This window comes from Alexandromys fortis, unplaced genomic scaffold (genome assembly GCF_014885135.2).
Source record: "Alexandromys fortis isolate MF-2015 unplaced genomic scaffold, M_Fortis_MF-2015_v1.1 scaffold_61, whole genome shotgun sequence".
In the NCBI taxonomy this organism is placed as follows: Eukaryota; Metazoa; Chordata; class Mammalia; order Rodentia; family Cricetidae; genus Alexandromys; species Alexandromys fortis.
In genome coordinates this window covers 10,126,888-10,147,809 of record NW_026067962.1, presented here as the reverse complement: position 1 = coordinate 10,147,809, position 20,922 = coordinate 10,126,888, and the positions used below count along the sequence as shown (strand labels likewise).

The 20,922-nt window shown below is 42.1% G+C and overlaps 1 protein-coding gene across 1 annotated transcript in view; it reads left to right on the top strand.

The window, feature by feature from the left end:
* Positions 1–20,922, top strand: part of Ralbp1 (ralA binding protein 1) — a 39,417-nt gene that overhangs the window by 3,846 nt on the left and 14,649 nt on the right. Inside the window, exon 2 of the mRNA XM_050153490.1 lies at positions 19,318–19,620. Within this exon, the coding sequence (XP_050009447.1) occupies positions 19,377–19,620 (244 nt within the window). The 5' untranslated portion in view covers positions 19,318–19,376. The remainder of the gene's footprint in view (positions 1–19,317; positions 19,621–20,922) is intronic.

The window sequence follows — 20,922 nt, the reverse complement described above, 5'->3', positions numbered from 1 at the left end:
TTTGGGAGGTTGGTGGATCTCTGTGATTCCAGGCCAGCCTGGTCCACAGAACAAGTTTTAGAATAGCCAGGACTACACAGAGAAATCCTGTCTTGAAAAACCAAAGACAAAAAAGGTTGATGTTGAGGCATCCATGAGAACTCAAAATAGGGTCTTGTCTTTCCTTCCCCCTTCCCCCTTCTCCTTTTCCCTTTTCCCCTTTCCTTTCCTTTCCTTTCCTTTCCTTTCCTTTCCTTTCCTTTCCTTTCCTTTCCTTTCCTTTCCTTTCTCCTTTTTTTTTTTCTTCTTGAGATTGGGTCTCATTCTGTAGTCCAGCTAGCCTTGACCTCAGAAGTATTCCTTCTGCCTCAGCTGTCTAAATGCTGGGCTGGAAGGACATTTTTAGAGAAGGCTACTATCTTCACAACTACAGAAAAGAAAGAGGAAAGCCCACCCAGATGTGACGTTCGTACCTGTAATCCCAGCACAGGGTACCTGTAAGCCCAGGGAGACTGGCAGGAAGTTCACGACCAGAGAGAAAGACCTAGCTCAAAATACAAAAGGAGACATCAGCACGGGGGGTGGGAGTGGGGGGGGTGGGGGTGGGAGGGGTGGGGGAGGTGGGGGGGTGGTAAGCCATACTTGAAATTCCCTGAGAAGGGGCTAGAGAGATGGCTCAGCAGTTAGGAGCTCTCACTGCTGTTTCAGGGGACCCGAAGTCCATTCCCAGCACCCATATTGAGTTTTTCATAGCTTTTATACAGTCTTAACTTTCAGTCGTGCTAAGTTTCTACGAATAAAGGAATAATTTGCTAGGAAAAGATTGTGGGGAGCAAGCAGAACTTCGGGCTGGGAGCTCTGCCAGAGGAACCAACTGCATGATTAGCTGTTGGAATTTTCTGTCCTAGCTGGGAGTAAGGTGGGAGGGGAAGCCGCAGTTTGTTTGGTTACCAATGGCCAATGAGTGTACCTTTGAAATGAGACGTCCATAAAAGCCCTTCAACAGAGCTGGAGAGAGGGCCCAGCAGTTAGGAACTAATACTGCTCCTGTGGAAGACCCTAGTTCAATTCCCAGTGCTCAAATCAAGCAGCTCACAACTCTAGCTCTGAGGATCTGACGCTCTCTTCTGGCATCCTTGGGTACTGCACTCAGGTGTGCATACTACCCCACCCACAGAGATACACACAATTAAAATGTTAAATAATAAAACAAAGCAAAACCTCAACAGTGGAGTTCCAAGACATTCTGGGTTGGTAAACACATCCTTGTACTAGGGGCGTGCTGTGTCCCAGTTTCATAGGACAGAGGCTTCTGCACTTGGGGTCTTTCTGGTCTTTACCTTGTAGGGACTTCATTTGGCTGCTTGTTTAACTTATGACATCTCCTACCACAGATTGGTAGGTGTGAGTTAAATATTTTACCCAGAGGTATAAAAATATTCTTACAAAACACTGAACCTGAACTGGGGAGATGGATCATCAGATAAGGGTGCCTCTGGCCAGGACTGATGACCTGAGTTTAATTTCTGAAGCCCATAGGGTAGAAGGAGAGGATGAACTTGTTCTCTGACCTCTAGCTTAACGAAAGTGCGCCTGAGAGAGACGTTGTGGGAACATGGTTGTAGAGCTGCTCAGCCAGATGTATAGGAGGTGGTTTGGGGCTTGTCTTTGACATCCACAGTGAGCGTTGTCTGTAGGACTGAGCACTTACAGTTATGGAGTCTGACACTAACTCTTGACAATACTGTTAGAATTAAATTGAATTACAGAGCATCTAGCTGGTGTCTGGAGAGTTGGGGAAAAAATACATTTGATATCAGAAGTGTAGTCGGAAACCAGCTCGCATTGTAACTTATGCTTAGGGTGTTAGGAAACGGCAGTCTAGTTCCTCAAGGGGTGCACCATCATTGGCAGCCCAGGTCTCCATGTCTCTCTTCATGACAGCACTTGCTACTTCCTTCCTTCCCGCTGTGGACTTCAGTTGCATTTTCCCCGTGGCTAGTGATTTTGAATATCTTCTCATGTGTTTGTTGGTCTTTTGTATATCTTAGGAGAAAGCTGTTCAAATCCCTTATCCATTGGGTTGTCTGTTTCTTGTTGAATGGTTAGAGTTCTTTGTATATTTTGGATACAAGACTCTTATAAGTTACATGATTTACAAACGTTCTCTCATTCTCTAGTTGTCTTCACTTTCTTGATAGAGTCTTCTGGTGTACAGATATTTTGGTTTATAACTTCCCCATTGTTATTTGTTACATTTTTGATGTAATATCTAGGAATCGTGCTTAATCCAAGGGTTTGAATATTTATTCTTCTAATAATTTTATTGTTTTAGTTCTTGTATCTGAGTTTGAGTCTTATAATCTATAGCATGAGATAGGAGTACATTTTAAAAATAAGGAAATGAGTTCTTCAACTTTGTTCCTCTGATTTTTTTCTCCAATTCTTGGTGGTGGTTGCTACCATGGGCCCCTTGCAAATTCATGTGGAAGTGAGATATCTGCCAAAAAAGGCTGTGACATTTTACAGTGAAATTCTTTCTGGATAACCCACATCTTAGAGTTAAAAAAAAACCTGTGCTTATCAATGATGTCTTTTACAAGCTGTGTATAATTTCTTTCAGCAGTGCTTATAGTTAGCATTGTAAAGCCTTTTACTTCCGTGGTTAAATTTATTTCTGTTTACTCTTTGTGTTATTGTAAATGAAATTGTTCCATTTCATTTTTGTCATCACTGTTAAATGTACATTACTAAGGTATGAATATACAACTTGTTTCTCTTTCTCAATTTTTGAACTTCATTGCTCCATTGTTTTGAGTTTTTTCCAAATAGAGGGAGTTTTGCTACTTTCTTACTTACAATTTTTATTTATTCAGTCTTTTTCTTTCCTAATTTTAGGTAAGAATTTCTAGTGCAGTGTTGACTGAAGTTGTGAGAGTAAACCTCCTGGTCTTGTTTCTGATCTTAGGAGAACTTCAGTCTTTCATCATTGAGTGTGATGTCAGCTCTGGATGTTCAGTGGCTTCTTAGTTTGATGACACATGGCTTGTTTTCTACATAATTGTAGGTTTCTGCATTCTCCGTGTCTTGTCTGTTACTGACAGCTATTTTTATTTGATCACGATTAGAAAATTACTTCACATGATTTCTTTCTGTTAAAGTTGATTGACACTTGCTTTGTGTCCTATCCTGGAGATAATTTTGCACGATCTGTGATAGACATGTGTTGTCTGTTGTTGGGCAGAGTGCTCTGTTAGATATCTGGGAGGGTGATAGGTTTTTAAGTGGCCTCTATTCTAGTTGATCCCTCTAGTTGGAGTATTACTTAAGTGGGAATATTGATGTCTCCAATTGTTGGAATATTTCTCCTTTCAAATTAGTCAGTTTTTGTTTTTTATCTTTAGATGCATAATCATTTATAATTATTATGCCTCTTTGATGGAGTTGCCCATTACACATTTATTATATACCTTCAAGAATTAGTTTAGTTTCTGGCACTCTTGGTTACTGTTTGTATGTATTTTTTGTCATTCCCTCTCCCCACCCTTTTATTTCTTTTTGAGACAGGATTTCTCTGTGTAGCCCTGGCTGTCCTGGAACTTGCTCTGTGGACCCGACTGGCCTTGAACTCAACAGAGATCCTTTTGCCTCTACCTCCCAAGTGATGATATTAAAAGCATGTGCCACCACTGCCTAGCTCTTGTCATCTCTTTAAAAAACCTTATTTACTTATTTATTAGAAGGGGTTTGTCTATTGTCCAGGCGGACCTTGAATTTGTGGTCCTCCTGTGTTGTGTTAGCCTGCTGAGTGCTAGGATACAGGAGTGTCACCATGTTCATCGAACGTTTTTCTTTTAGTACTTTATGTTGCTCTGCATTCTGGTCTCCATGGGATCTGATGTAGTCAGCTGTGGTTGTTTGAGGACTCCTGTTTATTTGAAGACTCTGCCTGTCTGACTTTAGCTACTGAGTATATGTCTTGATGTGGACCTATGCAAGTTTATCCTGTTTGGAATTGGGAATGTGTTCATTGAGTTGGGAAGTTTGGGCCATTGTTTCTTAAATCCTCTTTTTGTCCCCCTCTTCTTTTAGGATGTCTGTAATTTGTGTTTTGTCAAAAATTCTTGATGCTCTTTCACACATCACTTGGGCTCTGTTACTCATTCTTTCTCTGATCAGGAGACTGCCCTGCCTATCTCAGCTGCTCTACACATTCGCTGGTTCCTTAGCCTGTTTGCTCACATCAGTTGTTGGTACTGTCTGATGAGCTTGTCATTTGCATCACTGTCCTTTTCAACTTCAGAACTGATGTAAATAAATGTCCAATCCACACGGGTGCTGGGAATTGAGCAGGTCCTCCTACCCTGAGTCTTCTCTCCAGCTCTAAGGCCTCAACTGCAGAATTTCTATTTCATTCATTTAAAAATAATATTTGTCTTTTTATTTCTATTATCTTTTTGGTGAGGCAGAGTCCTCGTGTTTTCCATTAGGTTACTGTTTTTGACTCTTTTCCTTAAGTGACAGAGTCTTTCTGTTTAGCCTGTCTGTACAGACAGGTCATATTCAAACTTGATCTTCCTGCTTCAGCCTGTGGAGTGCTGGAATTGCAAATGTTCTAGCACCCCAGCTTCTTTCCTTCAGTTGTTTGCCACATGGTTTCTTTTTAGTATGTGAATATACATGAGATGTCTGCTTTGAGGTTTTTATATAGTCCAGTAACTTGGCTTGCATGTATATCATTTCTGTGAATGGTGTGTTTTTTTTTTTTTTTTTTTTTAACCATTGGGGCCTAGAGAACTCTCAGTCTTTAGGAAACTCAGTTCTTACCAAGACTTAGCTGTTTTTCCTAAGTAAGCATTGTCTGGATTGTTGTATGTTTTTGATTAATTTCCAAAAGCATGCTGCTCACTGGCTTATATTTAGCAAGCATTTCTTTTCTTTTCTTTTCTTTTCTTTTCTTTTCTTTTCTTTTCTTTTCTTTTCTTTTCTTTTTTTCGACAGGCAGTTTTTCTACATAGCCCTGGATGTCTTAGAACTCATTTTGTAGACCAGGCTGGACTTGAACTCAGAGATCCACCTGCCTCTGCCTCCCGAGTACTGGGATTAAAGATATGCACCATCATGCCCTGCTCTTAGAGAGCTTACTTATACAGCCCTGAACTACCATCCTAGGGCTAGTGCTGCTCACAGTAGGCTGCCAGCCCTCCATGGTTCCCCACGACCTGCCCATGGGACAGTCTGATTAGGTGTGTCCTCACTTGAGCTTTCCTCTCAGGTGACTAGCTATGTCAGGTTGACAAAGCTAAATAGAATATTATGCTTTAACTCATTTTTCTGTTTAAGTGAAAGTTCATTTTCTGGGTTGGGGGGGAGAGCTCAGTCAGGAAGGAGCTTGCTGTCTACATGTGAGGACCTGAGTTCAGTCTCCAGGACCCATAAAATGTTGGGTGTGATGGTGTGTGTATGCCACCTCTGGGGAGCAGAGATAGGCTCCTTGTAGTTTACTGGCTAGCCAGCCTAGCCTGATTACTGGGTCTCCAGGCCCCAGTGAGAGACCGTACCTTAAAAAAAAAAAAAAAAAAAAAAAAAAAAAAAGGGCAGACAGAACCTGAGGATGACACCTGAAGTTGACCTGAGCCTGTGTGTGCTTAATGCATGCGCACACACACACACACACACACACACATATGAATATACGTATAAAATTAATTAGCTGACACATGACTGTAATCCCAGTACTTAGGAGTCTGAGGCAAAAGGATCTTGAGTTTGAGGTTAGCTTTCACTATGTGAAAATGAAAGATGAAGTTTATAGTGAGACCCATCTCAAAAGAAAAATTGGCTGGTGTCTTAGGATTTCTATTGTGAAGAGAAAGGAAAACATTTAATGGCTTACAGGTTCAGAGGTTTAGTCCAGTATCATCATGGTGGGACACATAATGACATGCAGGAAGGTGTGGTGCTGGAGAAAGAACTGAGAGTCCTACTCTGAGCCACTCGAGTTGACTTGAGCAGCCTAGACCTCAAAGCCCACCCCAGTGACACACTTCTTCCAACAAGGCCACACCTACTCCAGCAAGGGTACCCTCCTAATCGTGCCATTCCCTGTGAGCCTAAGAGAGCCATTTTCTTTTAAACCACTGTAGCTGGTAGGAGGCACACATTTGTAATTCCAGCTTTTGGAGGCAGGAGCAGCTACGTGAGACCTTGCCTTTAAAAAACAATTTAAGATAGTGGATCCCAACTTTCTCAGTGCTGCGACCCTTTAATACACTTCCTCATGTTGTGGTGACTCCACCATAAAACTATTTTGTTGCTACTTTATGACTTTAATTTTGCTATGGTTATGTAACTATCTGTTATGTGAGATATCTGTTCATTTAAGAGAATAAATCAGGGAATGAAAGAACAATGAAACCCTTTTCTTTTCAAACTTTTAGATGTGGGATCTATATTTCCAGATTTTTAGTAGACTTGCTTTGTGTATAGATCAGAGATCCATCTGCTTCTGCCTCCTGAGCGCTAGGATTAAAGGTGTGTACCACCACCGCTGCCCAGCACCCGTCACTCTGTCTCACCTCTCCCAGTGGTCCTCTTCTCTTCCAGCTGCCTTCATAGTTTTCCATGTCTCTTTTGTGCCCCAGTGGTTTTCATTGAGGCTGCTTACTGGAGCCTGTGTAGAGGTTGTTTATGGGGGGGGGCGCGTAGAGGTTATTTATAAGGAGGTCTCATGCCATGCAGGAGATCACTGGCGACATCACGGCAGAAAATGTTTCTGCCACAGCCAACTATTAACCCAATAAATCCTAAGGGATGTTGGGACCTTGTGAACCCTTACCCCTAGGGTTTTTTGTATGTGTCTGTGGGGCAGGGTCTCACTATGTTGTCCTAGCTGGCCTGGAACTCACTATGTAGACCAGGTTGGCTTTTAACTCAGAGGTCTGCCTGCCTGTGCTTCCCAAGTGCTGGGATTAAAGATTTGCGCACTACGTTGCCATCTAGTCTTGGTGGGTTTTTGTTTGTTTGTTTTTGTATTTTATGTGTATAGGTATTTTGTCACATGTGTGCTGTGCACTGTGTATGGCCAGAAGTGGGTATCCCATCTTCTGGAACTGGAGTTAGAGATGGTTGTGAGCAGTCTTGTGGGTGCTGGAAACTGAACCCAGGTCCTCTTGCAAGAACAGCAAGTGCTCTTAACCGCTGAGCCTAAGAGGTATTTTATGCCTGCACAAGCAAAAGTATGTATATCACTGTGTATATATTCTATTCTTAATATATAGTGCCAATATAATATATAGAGGAATAGAGTCAGTGTTTACTAAACACTTAGCCATGTGGCAGCTACTGGGACTGCTGCTTTATATTTGAGGGAACTTTAAACTGAATATCCTGACAGATTAAACAATTACTTAAATATAAAGCTTTTGCCTAAAGGATTAATGAAAACAGAAGAGGTAGCTCTCATTTAGAGTTGTTTTTAGACCTGATACCATGATGTGATGAAGCGTAGCACTTCAGTAATGAAGGTTAAGTTAATTCAAGAGCAGTCAAATTTGAGAGCCAGTTCTCGAGAATAAAACTGCACATTTTTATTGCTTAAAAGTGAAATCTGCCTATTACAAGCTGCTGTTTTGGTTGAATCAATGTTCCCTTAAGCTCTTTTCATCATTACTGGCCTTCTATACTCTGCTAGTGATAGGTGCCTTTAGCTGACTGTGTTGTTGACCTCTGTGTTCACAGGTTTCACATCTGTGGGTTCAGCCAACTGGGTATAAAGCATTGTGTTAGTAGAACGTGAGCAGATTTTTCTTGTCATTATTCCATAAGCAAAACAATACAATGGGCCTGGAGAAATGGCTCAGCAGTTAAAACTGTTTACTGCTTTTCCAGAAGGACCCAGGTTCCATTTCCAACACCTGCATCAGGCCGCTCACAACTGCCTGTAATTCCAGCTCCAAGGGATCTATACCCTCTCCTGGACTTTGAGGACACTTGCACTCACACGTGCCCAAACCTACCAATAGACACACTCATGAGCACATAATCACAAGTAAAGCAAGTCTTTGAGAATATGACAGCTGTTTATTTGTTAGGTATCATGAGGCATCAGCTCCTTAAACTGTGGGTTGTGGAGCTGCGATAAACTGCAGGGGACAAGGTTTTTGCTCTTGAGACAACCGAAAGTTCATCCACAATCAAGTGGGTAAGGAAGCCCAAATGTTTGTGGCAGTGCTTGCTCATGTTAAATTGTGACTTTGCTGTAGTCTGGGTTCTGAACGACGAATGTGTGCACCTAGCACCATGCAGTGTTCGTGTTGCTGCTTAAAACCCCTCTGCTCAGATTAGAGACTTGTATGCTGTGAACTGCAGTGTTACTGCATGCCCAGTTTCTACTCTTAGAGAAACATAGTGGTTTCATTACTGAAAATGAAGACTTAATGGTTTCCTACCATCATTCTTCAACATATAAATATCAAATCAGTACATCTCTGGATTTTTTTTTTAGAATGTTTGACTTTTAAAATTGGACCCGGTAAGATGGGTAAAAGTTCTATATTTGGACTCACTGTGGAAGAGACCCCATTTCCCAAAATTGTCCTCTGACCTCCACATGTGCTGTGGTACTCACATACACATGCATCACACATACACACATACAATAATAATTTTTTGTTAAACAACAGTGCTTGAGAGTCTTGGTAGCTGGCTCGGATGGTGATATGCTGGCTGTGTAAACATGAAGACCCAAGTTCAGATCCCTGACTTCTTTGAAAAAGCTAGACATGGTGGCACAGGCCTGTACCCACGTGCTAGGGTGGGGCATGATGACATGGGCCTGCACCCCCCCCCCCCACTGTACTGGGATGGGGTATGGTGGCACAGGCCTGCACACCACACACCCCATGCTGGGGCAGCAGAGACAGGCAGATTGTGGGAGTTTACTGACTGGCCAGTTCAGGTTCAGTGAACAATTCTGTCTCAGAAACTAAGTGCAGAATGACTAAGGAAGGCAACTGTGTTGACTGACTTCTAATTGATGTGCACACATGTGCATGTGTACCTGCATGTCACATACATGAACCCTCCACACACAGTTGCTGAAGTTGCTGACTTGATAAATATCAAATGTTTATTCAAGATTTTTTATGTGCAATGGTATGGAGGTGTCAGATCCTCTGGAACTGGAATTACAGACAGTTGCAAGCTGCCATGTGGATGACAGGAATTGATCCTGGCGTTGATCCTCTGGGAGAGCAGCCAGTGCTCTTAACCTCCGAGTCATCTCTCCAGTCCCAGGATTTGATTCTTTATGAAGTCACATCCATCTTGTCAGTGGGTAGGATTGCTTTTGTCTTTAAGGTGCTAAGTTTACATATACTGACCAAAAAAGCTTGTAAATGTTTTGTGTGTCAGGGACGTCGTAGAACAGCCTGTGGAAGTCAGTGTTCTCCTGCTTCACGGGTCAGGGTATCAGATTTGTGGACAAGCACCTTTACCCACTCAGCTATTTTGCAGGGCCCCCAAATTGTTTTAAAATAAATTCCTTTATTATTGTCAGTAAAATACCTATATACCTGAAATATTATAAAAATTTCTTAAGAAGGGAGTCATGCATGGTAAAAATGTAAGAATCTCTGATTTATATTACGTGGGAAGATGTGCATATATTAAATGCAAATAATACATCACTTTATATAAGGTACTTGGATATCCTCAGACTTCGATTTCTGCAGGATCCTTAGAATAAGATCCCGTGACCATAACAATATCACAGCACCTTAGTAGCCACTTGAAAAAATAATAAACTTAAGTTGAAGGAAAAAAATAGCATTTTATTTCATTCTTAAATAGGTAAAATTTCTAATGGCCGTGTGTGTCTGTGGGACTACAGCTTCTAATCTTTGAGGACTAACTGTCACTCTCATTTCCTGCTTTGAGTTTTTTTTTTTTTTTTGCAGAGTACTTTTTTCTTTTCTTTTCTTTCTTTTTTTTTTTTTTTTCATACTGGCCCAGAAAATGGCTGTTTACAGAGGCAGTAAGAGGCATGAGGACAACCTGCTGTTGAAAGGGAACTGCTAGCTAGAGGTGCATTGCCCAGCAGATACAGTAGCCAGTGCTTCCCTCAAAGTTTGCTGGTGTCCTTGGGCACTTTGGTGCAGTACTGGAGACCATGGTGCGCTAAGTTTATCCAGTTCTGTTCTGACCAGTACTTTGAATTTTATCCCTCTCCTCGCAAAAGTCTGCAGTTCAGGTTTACTTGAGAAGAGATAATGAGATCATGACATTGTGTCAGGTAAGAGGTCTCCCTCTAGGAGGTGTATGATAGTTCTTCAAAAATGCTTCATTGTTTAGTTCCTGGTGATAATTAAAAAAACATTATTACTATTATTTTTCTATCTATCTATTCCCTCCCTCCCTCCCTCCCTCCCTCCCTCCCTCCCTCCCTCCCTCCCAGAAACGGTTTCTCTGTGTAGCCCTGGCTGTCCTGGAACTCACTCTGTAGACCAGGCTGGCCTCAAACTCAGAGATCTGACTGCCACTGCCTCCCAAGTGCTGGGATTAAAGGTGTGTGCCACCACTGCCTGCCCTATTTTTATTAGTTTTAATTATGTGCGGCTTGTCTGCATTAGGTATGTGCATGTGAATGCAGGTGCCCAAGGAGGCCAGCAGCCTCAGTTGCTTTGAGCTGGAGTTAGTAGGTGCTTGAACTGCCTGGTGTGAGTGCTGGGGACTGAACAGTGCTTCTGGAAGAGCAGCAAGTGTTAACTGCTGAGCCGTCTGTCCAGTCCCTTGCTTATTACATTTACGTGTGTATGTGTATAAATATCTGTGTGTGTTACATTTAAGTGTGCATGTATATATGTATATATATACATTTATATATTTATATATAGAGAAACTTCTCTCTTTCTCCAAAGAAAGCCTTTTCGTCTTTACCTAACTAGCATTTTGGTTTTGTTTGCAGGCGGAAGCCCAGTGTGGGTTTTTCGAGATCCTCTTTGGTGCTGGCAGCAATTTGCAGTGCTGCACGCGCTCCCTTCCTGCAGGCAGTAGCTGCAATTATCAGGATGCCGTTGGTTTCTCCTGTGAGTTTTCAGCATCTAGTATCCAAACTCTTAGCATTAAAGCTTTCACATAAACACTGGCCATGTGTGCTTCTTTAGATTTTAGCTGCTTCTTAAGGTTAATTTTACACTGACAGCAGTTTTCTAAGGTGACTTAATTTATCTATTTTCTGCCCGTTAGTCCTTTGCTGTTAATAAGGAAGACAGTGTAATGGCACCTGTTGTAATTTTAGAATGTCTCATGACTTGCTTTAGGCATGTTATTTCACTCTGCCTCGGGATGCTAGGAACCTGTGTGGGAACAGCATGTGGGGACTCTTTAATTAAGAGTTTGTTTTTTTGGATAAGCACCTAGGGGTAGGGAAATTTAGTGTAAGATTAAGGCTGATGATTTATAAGGAAGTTATGGACTATTAAGAATTATGAATTACTCCTCCTGTAAATGGGTTGTCATATGCCCTACACGTGTTCATGGGAGGCTCTTGCTGCTGCTCAGTCTAGAGGATTATTTCTGACTCACTTCAAGGTTAACAGTGTTTATATTCTAGAGTGCGTTTCACATATTTTAAAAGATTTATGACTTTTTTCTTTTGTGAAACATGGATTTTATTAAGTTTTTAAGTTGAGTCCAAGTAATTAGGAAGGATAGCTAAGAAGTGATGTGTGTTTGTGTAGGGATCCACTGCAGCAGACCTCAGACCAACCTTAGGCCAGCTGGAAAGCTGTAGACACGCGTGTCCACTCCAGGTCCTCAGATGAAACATTCCCTGGTGTCCAGAGTGGTGCACTGCACCTAGACGCCACAAGCAAGGCAAAGGCCTATGTAGACAGCTGCTTTCCTGTGACAGTACATGGAGGAGCAGGAGGTGCCTGTGCTGTTGGCCTTCCAGACGACCTTGGGTGCTGGGTCTCTGAGCACCCTTGGAGGAGGAATAGAGCCTGGCCAGTGTGATGTGTGACTGGAGTCTCCTGGGCAGCCCAGGCCTGGTTTCCTCAGACTTTCGCCCGGCTCACCTTTACATTGCTGTTTTGTTTGTATCCTTTCTGCACAATCAGTTTTAGCTGGGAGTACAACTTACATGTTAGTTATATGACATCTAGCAGGGTCAGCCTGGGCATCTGGGGACTCGAACACAGAATCAACACTGTTTCTGCCCCAATCTTGAACCCTCTCAGTTGTAGCACTTTTCTTTCAGGTATTTCTTTTGGAATTATTTTTCTGTCTCAATATATTTAAGTTAATTTGTTCCTATTTATTCTCCCTTCCTTCCTTCCTTCCTTCCTTCCTTCCTTCCTTCCTTCCTTCCTTCCTTCCTTCCTTCCTTCCTTCCTTCCTCTCTCCCACCTTCCTCCTTCCCTCCCTTCCTTTTAGCAAGGTTGCTATGTACAAAACTGCCTTGATGCCCTCATATCCCCAGTGCTGGGAATTACAGGTGTGCAGTACCATGGTCATCTCTTAAACCGCTATTTCTCGAGACACCAATTTGAAGATATCTGGTGGACTCTGCAGCAGATGGAGATTTCTGTCTCTGGCACCTTTGCTCTGGTTCCGTGCTTTCGGTCCTCTAGTGTGGCATAGCCCCATGTTTGGTTAGGTCAGCACTCATCCTCGTGATAGCTAGACAGTTACTCTGTAGTACAGTCAAGTAGTGGCTCTAGTTTTGGTTCCTCCTCTTTCTTTCTCTTGAGGTGATGGTTGTGTCTCATTTCATCTGCTTCATTTGCTCTGTCCTTAGGACACGGTCATCCCACAGCCCCAGCAGTTTCTGCACATGTCAGCACATGTCTCATGTGTCTGGACTAGGTGGTCTCAGACTTGCTTTGCTTGCTGCCTCCATCACCAGTTTTCCTCCTGCTCAGTCAGTGGTCTGGGTTTGTGGCTTCTTGAGAAGCACACGTCGGAAGCAAGTTCTTGGGGTCCTGCTTGAAAACAGGAGCTTTGTTTGACCCGCATCCTTGAATGACTTTGGAATGGCTCAACATTTTAAGATATGACTTTAATGTCCTTAAGCTTCAGTGTCTGTTAAGTTGGACCTGTTTTTTTTGTTTGTTTTTTAAACTCTGTGCTCATAAATTTCATGAAATGCTTGTGGGTATGCGTGTGTGCATGCATGTTGTTGGAGATACTTAGTGACCTCACAGTTTAGACTGTCTTGTTCTGGGACGGTCCTCTTTATTTGCAAAACAAGAATGAATTATTTAACAAACACTGCTTATAAAATAGACATTCCTGAGCGGGTGATCTGAGGTTTCGGCAGGTTGATCGGCAGGAATGAAGACCAGCTTGTCCTTCAGGCCAGTGTGGGCCACAGAACAAGATCCTGTCTCAGAAAAGCAGCAACCAAACCCACAGATCCTCACAAAAAGTGCTCCAATAATACTCTGAAACATAGGCCGGCGGTAGTGGCACATGCTCTCTCTTTTTCTCTCTCCTAGATCGCTCAGTTGCTATCTCTCTCTCTTGCTCTCACAAACACACCCACTCATTTATAAAAGGAAATCTTTAAAGAGAAAAGACTGCTTCTAGTGTGTTAGGTCATGCTTATTAATACGGACATTACAAAAGACTGAATTTAACTTATAATTGGCTGAGCAAGCTGTTAGTTTTTCTTTTGTTTTTGTTTAAATTTTTTTTCTGAGACAGGGTTTCTCTGTGTAGCCCTGGCTGTCCTGAAACTCACTCTGTAGACCAGGTTGGCCTCAAACTCAGAGTTCTTCCTGCTTCTGCCTTCTGAGTACTGGCATTAAAGGTGTGTGCCACCAGGCCAAGCAGTTACAGGTTTTCTAGAATAAGCTTTTAATGTTTGAACAGTGTTTAGTGAATCAGTAGGTTTGATTTTGGAAGCTCATGATAGGAGATTTAAATTTAGAAATCTTAATTTTTATGTCCTGTATTTATATTGCTCTCTTTGCATAAGTGGGCGAGTCTTGTCTTTTGTGCTGACTAATTGGTACAGGAGCAGAGAAACCACTTGAAGGAGTATGTGCCGTGGTTCTTCGGAGAAATGTTCTTAAACATTTGTCTGATAATTGTGAGCTCAGGTCTCTGGAGAGAGTTTGTCCTGTCACATGAACCAGCATGGGACTTCATAGACTCACTGGAAATGGACACACCTGTTCTAAGTGAGTGTGGTGTAGAACGCAGCCCTTTGGAAGGGAAGAGCCATCTTTTTAATAACTCATCAAATACCTATGGTCTTTTTATTTTTTTTACAGTTTATATTCAGTGAAATACATCATTTGATAACTTTGAACAGATGTCTAGTTCATATGCCTCTCTGAACAGAATGTTCTCTCATGTTCCTGTTCACACAACCCCCACTCATGGGACCTGGAGGCAGCTTGTTTTAGAGCCTATCATAAATACAGGTTGATCCTACATTGGGCTTTAGTGGAAAGATTGAGAAGTAATAGTGAAATCCATAGGGTGTTATTTATATGAAATACTTAGGAACAGAGCGTTCTTTGTTTTTCTTTCATTTCTGGAGTATTTGCATCAATGCAGTGAGATTATCTTCAGGATTGTGTTCAAGATAATATGTTTCATATTTACCTCAAAACATTGCTGTTTTCAATGTCTGGTTCTGACTGACCCCTCAGAGATCAGACTAGAACCTGTTAGCTGGGATGTCAATGTTCAAAGTTTCTTGTAGTGTTTTTTTTTTTTTTTAACTGCTTATTTGTTTTTGTTTTTCATGACAGGGTTTCTCTGTGTAGTCTTGACTGTCCTAGAACTCCTGTAGACCAGGCTGGCCCCAGACTCACATAGATCCACCTCCTTTGTCTCCCAAGTGCTGGGATTAAAGCTGTATGTACACCACTGTGCCTGGCTAACAAACAGTATCTACTCTGGTCATTTCTGTCTTTTTGTTTCTAATTCTCTTGGGTGGATGTTCATGAATGGAATTGTTGGATCATGTGGGAAGGTATGTTGACCCGGATACTGTCAAACACATCCCATCATCAATATTTAGACTTCTGGGTGCCCCAGTCCACCCCAGTATTAGGAATTGCCATTCCTTTAAATATTATCCTTTCTAAATGATGACTATGATAGCTTAAGATATTTTACTTTTCATTTATTTCTTGGATGGTTAGAGATACAGAGCTTTGTTCCTTGAACTTATTGATCACTGGTATACTTTTGTTAGTGAACTGTACAACTCAGCAGGTTCTTTTAGATTATGCTATGATTTAGATTTTTTGAGGGTTCTCAGAAACCCATTTCCTAAAGGGTTGGTCCCTAGGTTGGCATTATTTGGGAGTTGTGAAGACGTTTAAAAGATGGGGTGCAGTGAGAAGTTGGGTTATTGAACTCACGTTGTCCAAAGGGGTAGTAGGACTGCAGCCACTTCCTATCTTTTTGCTGATTTCTGGCCTTGGGACCAGTGAGTGTCTTTGCCCCGGACATATTCTCCAACATGATATATGGCCTCACAACAGGCCTAAGAAAACAGGACCAAATTCCTTGCAATCATGAGACAAACTTTTTCTATAAAGTTGATTTACCTCAAATTGTTATACTGTGGTGTCTTAAGAGTTTTTATTGCTGCACAAAAATACCATGACCACAGCAGCTTGGGAAGAAAGGGTTTGTTTACTTCAGTTTACACTTCCAGTAATCATCCATTATTGTAGGAAGTCAGGAACCTGAAAGCAGCAGCTGATGCAGAGGCCATGGAGGAACACTGCTTACTGGCCTGCTCCCCATGGCTTGTTCTGCCCACTTTCTTATGCAATCCAGGTCCATCTGCACAGGGTGGAACCACCCACAGTGGGATGGGCCCTCTTGTATCTGCAGCGCGTGGGCACACACACACACACACACACACACCCCTTCCAGAGAGAGAGAGAGTGCTCACCATGGGGAGAAGAGAAGCAGGAGGAGGGTGGAAGAAGGAACAAAAGCTTGGGAAACTTACCCCAGGTCTCATTTGTCTTTAGGTTCTTAACTAGCCTGTCTTCTTCTTCTCCTCCTCTTCCTCCTCTTCCTCCTCTTCCTCCTCTCTCTCTCTCTCTCTCTCTCTCTCTTAAAATCTACTACTTAGAAATTTTAGTTATTACTAGGAGGAATACGTATAAACTCTTTATTCAAATTGAGAAAAATGCCAGATTTCCTTTTGCATTAGAAGTAGGATTTCCTGGGATTTGATATTTATTATCTTGCCTTTGGATATTTATACTTAAATTTATGGCATATATACCATTTGAATTCTTTCTCTTCTACTCATCTATGCAGTTCCAATTTGCTGTAGCACTCTTCTGGTCTAACACATTGTTCTTCCTCATATTTAACTCCCACAGTTCTTCATATCTGCCCTAAACTCCAGCTCTTTTCATCTATATTCAACTCCGGATGTCTTATCATAGTGCTTTAACAGAATTCAAAACTGGTTCTAAGCCGGGTGGTGGTGACACACGCCTTTAATCCCAGCACTCGGGAGGCAGAGGCAGGCGGATCTCTGTGAGTTCTAGACCAGCCTGGTCTACAAGAGCTAATTCCAGGACAGGCTCCAAAACCACAGAGAAACCCTGTCTCGAAAAAACAAAACAAAAAAAACAACAAAAAAAAAACTGGTTCTACTCATTGCTTTGGAGGCTGGGTAGCCTAAGATCAACGTTCTGGCTTCTCATTCAGTGTCTTGGGCCTGCTTGCTGTGTTCTGTAGTGAAAGAAAGGTGAACTCTGAGCTCTTCAGTCCTTGAAGATTCAAATTTCTATGTGGGATTGGGGGAGACACATTCAGTCCATAGTATAAATTATTCTTTGGGCCAGTTTTGCAAGATAATTGTTTTATGAACAAAATTCTTATTTTTGCCAATTTAGTATGGAAATTTAATAAAAATCATAGTAAGTCAGGATTATATGAAAATGTAGTTAGTTTTTAAAATGCTTTGGGAGCACAAGAGGCTGACTTGTTAAAATCTGGTGTGGTATGGTGTGGAGCAGTGGTTAAGAGCACTTGCTACTCTTGCAGACTACACTGGGTTTCTTTTTTTTTAAATTTATTTATTATGTATATAGTGTTCTGGGCACCAGATCTAATTATAGATGGGTGTGAGCCATCATGTGGTTGCTGGGAATTGAACTCAGGACCTTCAGAACAGCAGTCAGTTCTTTTAACCTTTGAGCCATCTCTCCAGCCCTACACTGGGTTTCATAGTTGCTTGTAACCCCAGTTCCAGGGATCTGATGGACTCTTCCGCCTCCATGGGGACTGCGTGCATTTCATGTATGTGCATGGACGCTTTCTCATATGGGTAAACTGCAAATAAGCAAATCTTAAACAAACCGCATTCTCTGCAGGTCTTTCTGCCCTTGGGCTGTGCTCAGTACATTTGTGCTTCTTAACTTTCATTAATTGGTTGACCTGGAGTTTGCTCCCTAAGTCCCATGTGCTCCTTTTTTTTCTTCTCATACTGACTTTTGTAAATATGCATGAGGGCGGTGATGTGGAAAGTAGGGTTTTATCTTTATTTAGCTGTGTGATTTTTAAGCTCTCTGAGCCTTTAGTTTTTCTGTTTGTAAACCGAAAGCCACTAATTTCCCCGGAGGATGTGCTAACTGTATTAACTGTATGAATTCCCAAAGGAACTAAGGAACTCCTGTAAAGGACTACTCCCCTCCGCCCCACACCCCCCCCCCCCCCACCTTTTTATTTTTTTCTGGATTGTAATTGAAAACTAAGGGCAAGGTTTGTGGCTTCATTTTATCAGCAGTACACATGTTGGGAAGAAATAATAGTTTATTAAATAGTCATTTGAATATTTGGGTGCTTTGGATTGTATTAGCAAGGAAGGCAGACAGATACATGAATATATAATTCAAATAGGTGTATTCAAGTTGTGGGGGCCTGTTGGGTAGTAGATGGAGTGGCTTACTAGTGCTGGGAAGGGCTACTGATGATTGCCTTTTTTTCTTAAAAGCTTTATTGAGGTTTAATTTGCATACAATAAAAATTAACGAGAGCCAGGTCTGTCTGGTGGTCTATGCCTGTAATCCCAGTACTATGGAGGTAGAGGCAGGAAGTTCAGGGTTATTCATGGCCACATAAAGAGTTTGAAGCCATCCTGGGCTACATGAGGCTGTCTTAAAAACAAAATGAAAGCAAGCAAGCCAGGCATGGTGGTGTCACACCCTTAATTCCAGCTTAGGAGTCAGAGGCTGCAGGATCTCTGAGTTCAAGGCTAGCCAGAGCTACATAACAAGTTACACACCAGCCAGGGCTATATAGTAAGACTCTTGTCTTGAAAAAAAAAAATGTTTTTCTTTTAAGGACAGTGTGTCGCTGTACAGCCTGGTCTGGCCTTGAACTTGCTTTTCTGTAGTCCAGGCTGGTCCTAGCCTTGGAATCTACTTGGCTCTCATTTCTGAGGATTAGGGTTACAGGTGCGCACCTCAGCTTCTAAGTAGCTTTTGAACACAGAACTTTGTATGCTCTGTCTGAAAAGGAGAAGCAACCAATTGGAACACCTCTTATGCTTGTTTATTGTAGTGAAACACTTCCTGGGCAGGCATGATGAAATGAAGCTGCTTTGTATCTTCCGTGTAGCTGTCATACAAAATAGACTAGTTATTCCCACACATGAACCATCTGATTACACAACACAGAATTATAGTTAGTGAGCTCTTATGTGGGCCATTAAACATTATTTTAACCATTGTAAGTAATAATGATATGACATGTATGAACTGTTCTTGTTATAGTTATATGACTTGTAATTTCTTTTTGATGGGCACAGTTTAAAAATAAGGTTTTATGTTGAATAACTATTAAAATGAAGCCCTTTATATTGATGAGTTATTTTAAAAATTTATTTAATTAATTACTTTTTTTTTTTTTTTTTAAAAAAAAAGACAGTCTCTTCATATAACCCTGGCTGTCCTGGCACTTACTATATAGACCAGACTGGCCTCAAACTCAGATCTACGTGCCTCAGCCTCCTAAATGCTGGGATTAAAGGTGTGCATCACTATACCCAGAGATAAGTTACTTTTAAAAGGGACTCATTATTATTGATTTGTTTGAGACAGGGTCTCACTCTGTAGCCCAAAATATCTTGGAATTTACTGTGTTCAAGTTGGCCTCAGACTTGTAGCTCAGCTTCTGACTGCTTGGATTACAGGCACCTGTGTCTCAGTCGTGGCGGCTCTGGATTTCATCTGTGCCTGAGTTCTGAGAACCGTGTGGTATAAGTCGGGGGTATCTGTTAGTGCAGGATTCGGTGGAGTGTCCATGGTAGTGTGCTGACTGCGTGCTTTCTCCACGCAGGTGTAACACATGGATAGGTAACAGAGAAGACCGCTTCCCTTTCTTGTCAGGGCGTCAGCATGACCGAGTGCTTCCTGCCCCCCACCAGCAGCCCTAGTGAACACCGCAGGGCAGAGCATGGCAGCGGGCTGACTCGAACCCCCAGCTCTGAGGAGATCAGCCCTACAAAATTTCCCGGATTGTACCGGACGGGTGAGCCCTCGCCTCCTCATGACATCCTCCATGAGCCTCCTGATATAGTGTCGGATGATGAGAAAGACCATGGGAAGAAAAAAGGAAAATTTAAGAAAAAGGAAAAAAGGAGTAAGTACTGGTTTTCATTTTATTTATATTTTCATCTATCTGTCTGTCTATCTATCCATCCATCCATCCATCCATCTATTGGTTTTTTGAGACAGGGTTTCTCTATAGCTTTGGAGCCTGTCCTGGAACTAACTCTTGTAGACCATGCTGGCCTTGAACTCAGAGATCTGGCTGAGATTAAAGGTGTGCGCCACTACCACCTGGTTTATTTATTTATGTAAAAAAATTTTATAGCAATTTTTTTAATCTTTGGGTATTTTCACATCATATATCCCAACCGTACTAATTTCTCAGTCCTTCCATATCTCCCCTCCACCCTTGTAGCCTCCCCCCAAAAGTAAATAAAAAATAATGTAAGGGGCTGGAGAGATGGCTCAGGTTAAGAGCACTGGCTGCTTTTCCAGTAGTCCTGAGTTCAATTCCCAGCAACCACATGGTGACCACAACCATCTGTGATGAGATCTGGTGCCCTCTTCTGGTGTGTGTAGGTAAGACACTGTATACATAATAGATAAATCTTTAAAAAAAATTTTTAGAAAAGGAAAAAAAGAAGAAAAAGAAATCAAAACACCTTGTTGACCCCTCCTGGCAGTGACCCTATCACCACAGTGTCTGTGCATGTCCTGTCTGCTCCTCCAGCTTCCCCTCATCTTCATCACACGCCCGGTAGTTTATCCTAGTGACGGTCCAAGCTGTGGTGAACACAGTACAGCCTTTTCCCCAAACCGGAGGTCAGCCGCTCACTTACTCCAGCAGCTGGGGTGGGCCAACTCAAAGCCCTGGAACTGGGCCGGAAGGGTATTGAGTTGATCAGCCTGCCAGCTCTCCCACAGTCACGCCACCAGAGCCGAGCCAGTATTGGTTTTCTTTATACTTTTGAAGGGTTTCTTGAGGGATTAGAGGCACATACCATATCGGGGTTTATGTTGGGATCAAGCCCCACTAAAGGATTGCTAATAGCAGGTGAAAACTGGCTGAGGTATCTCCTCAGATATCTAAACAAAATAAATTAGCTCAATAAGTCTTTATCATGTCTCATTCTTCCTATGCTCTCTCCGTCTTTTGCTATTCTACCCATCCCACATGGTTTCCCTTTTATATACCCACACAGACAGTTAACAAGCATGCATTTCACAGAATCACAAAAATAGGTACAGGAGGCAGGCGCATTGACTCTCAGAGGGGGGTGTGGCTGTGAAGCTCTCTGGCAGATACCAGGAGGATTAATTAAGGATTAGTACAGGGAGCTGGAGAGATGGCTCAGTGGTTAAGAGCATTGCCTGCTCTTCCAAAGGTCCTGAG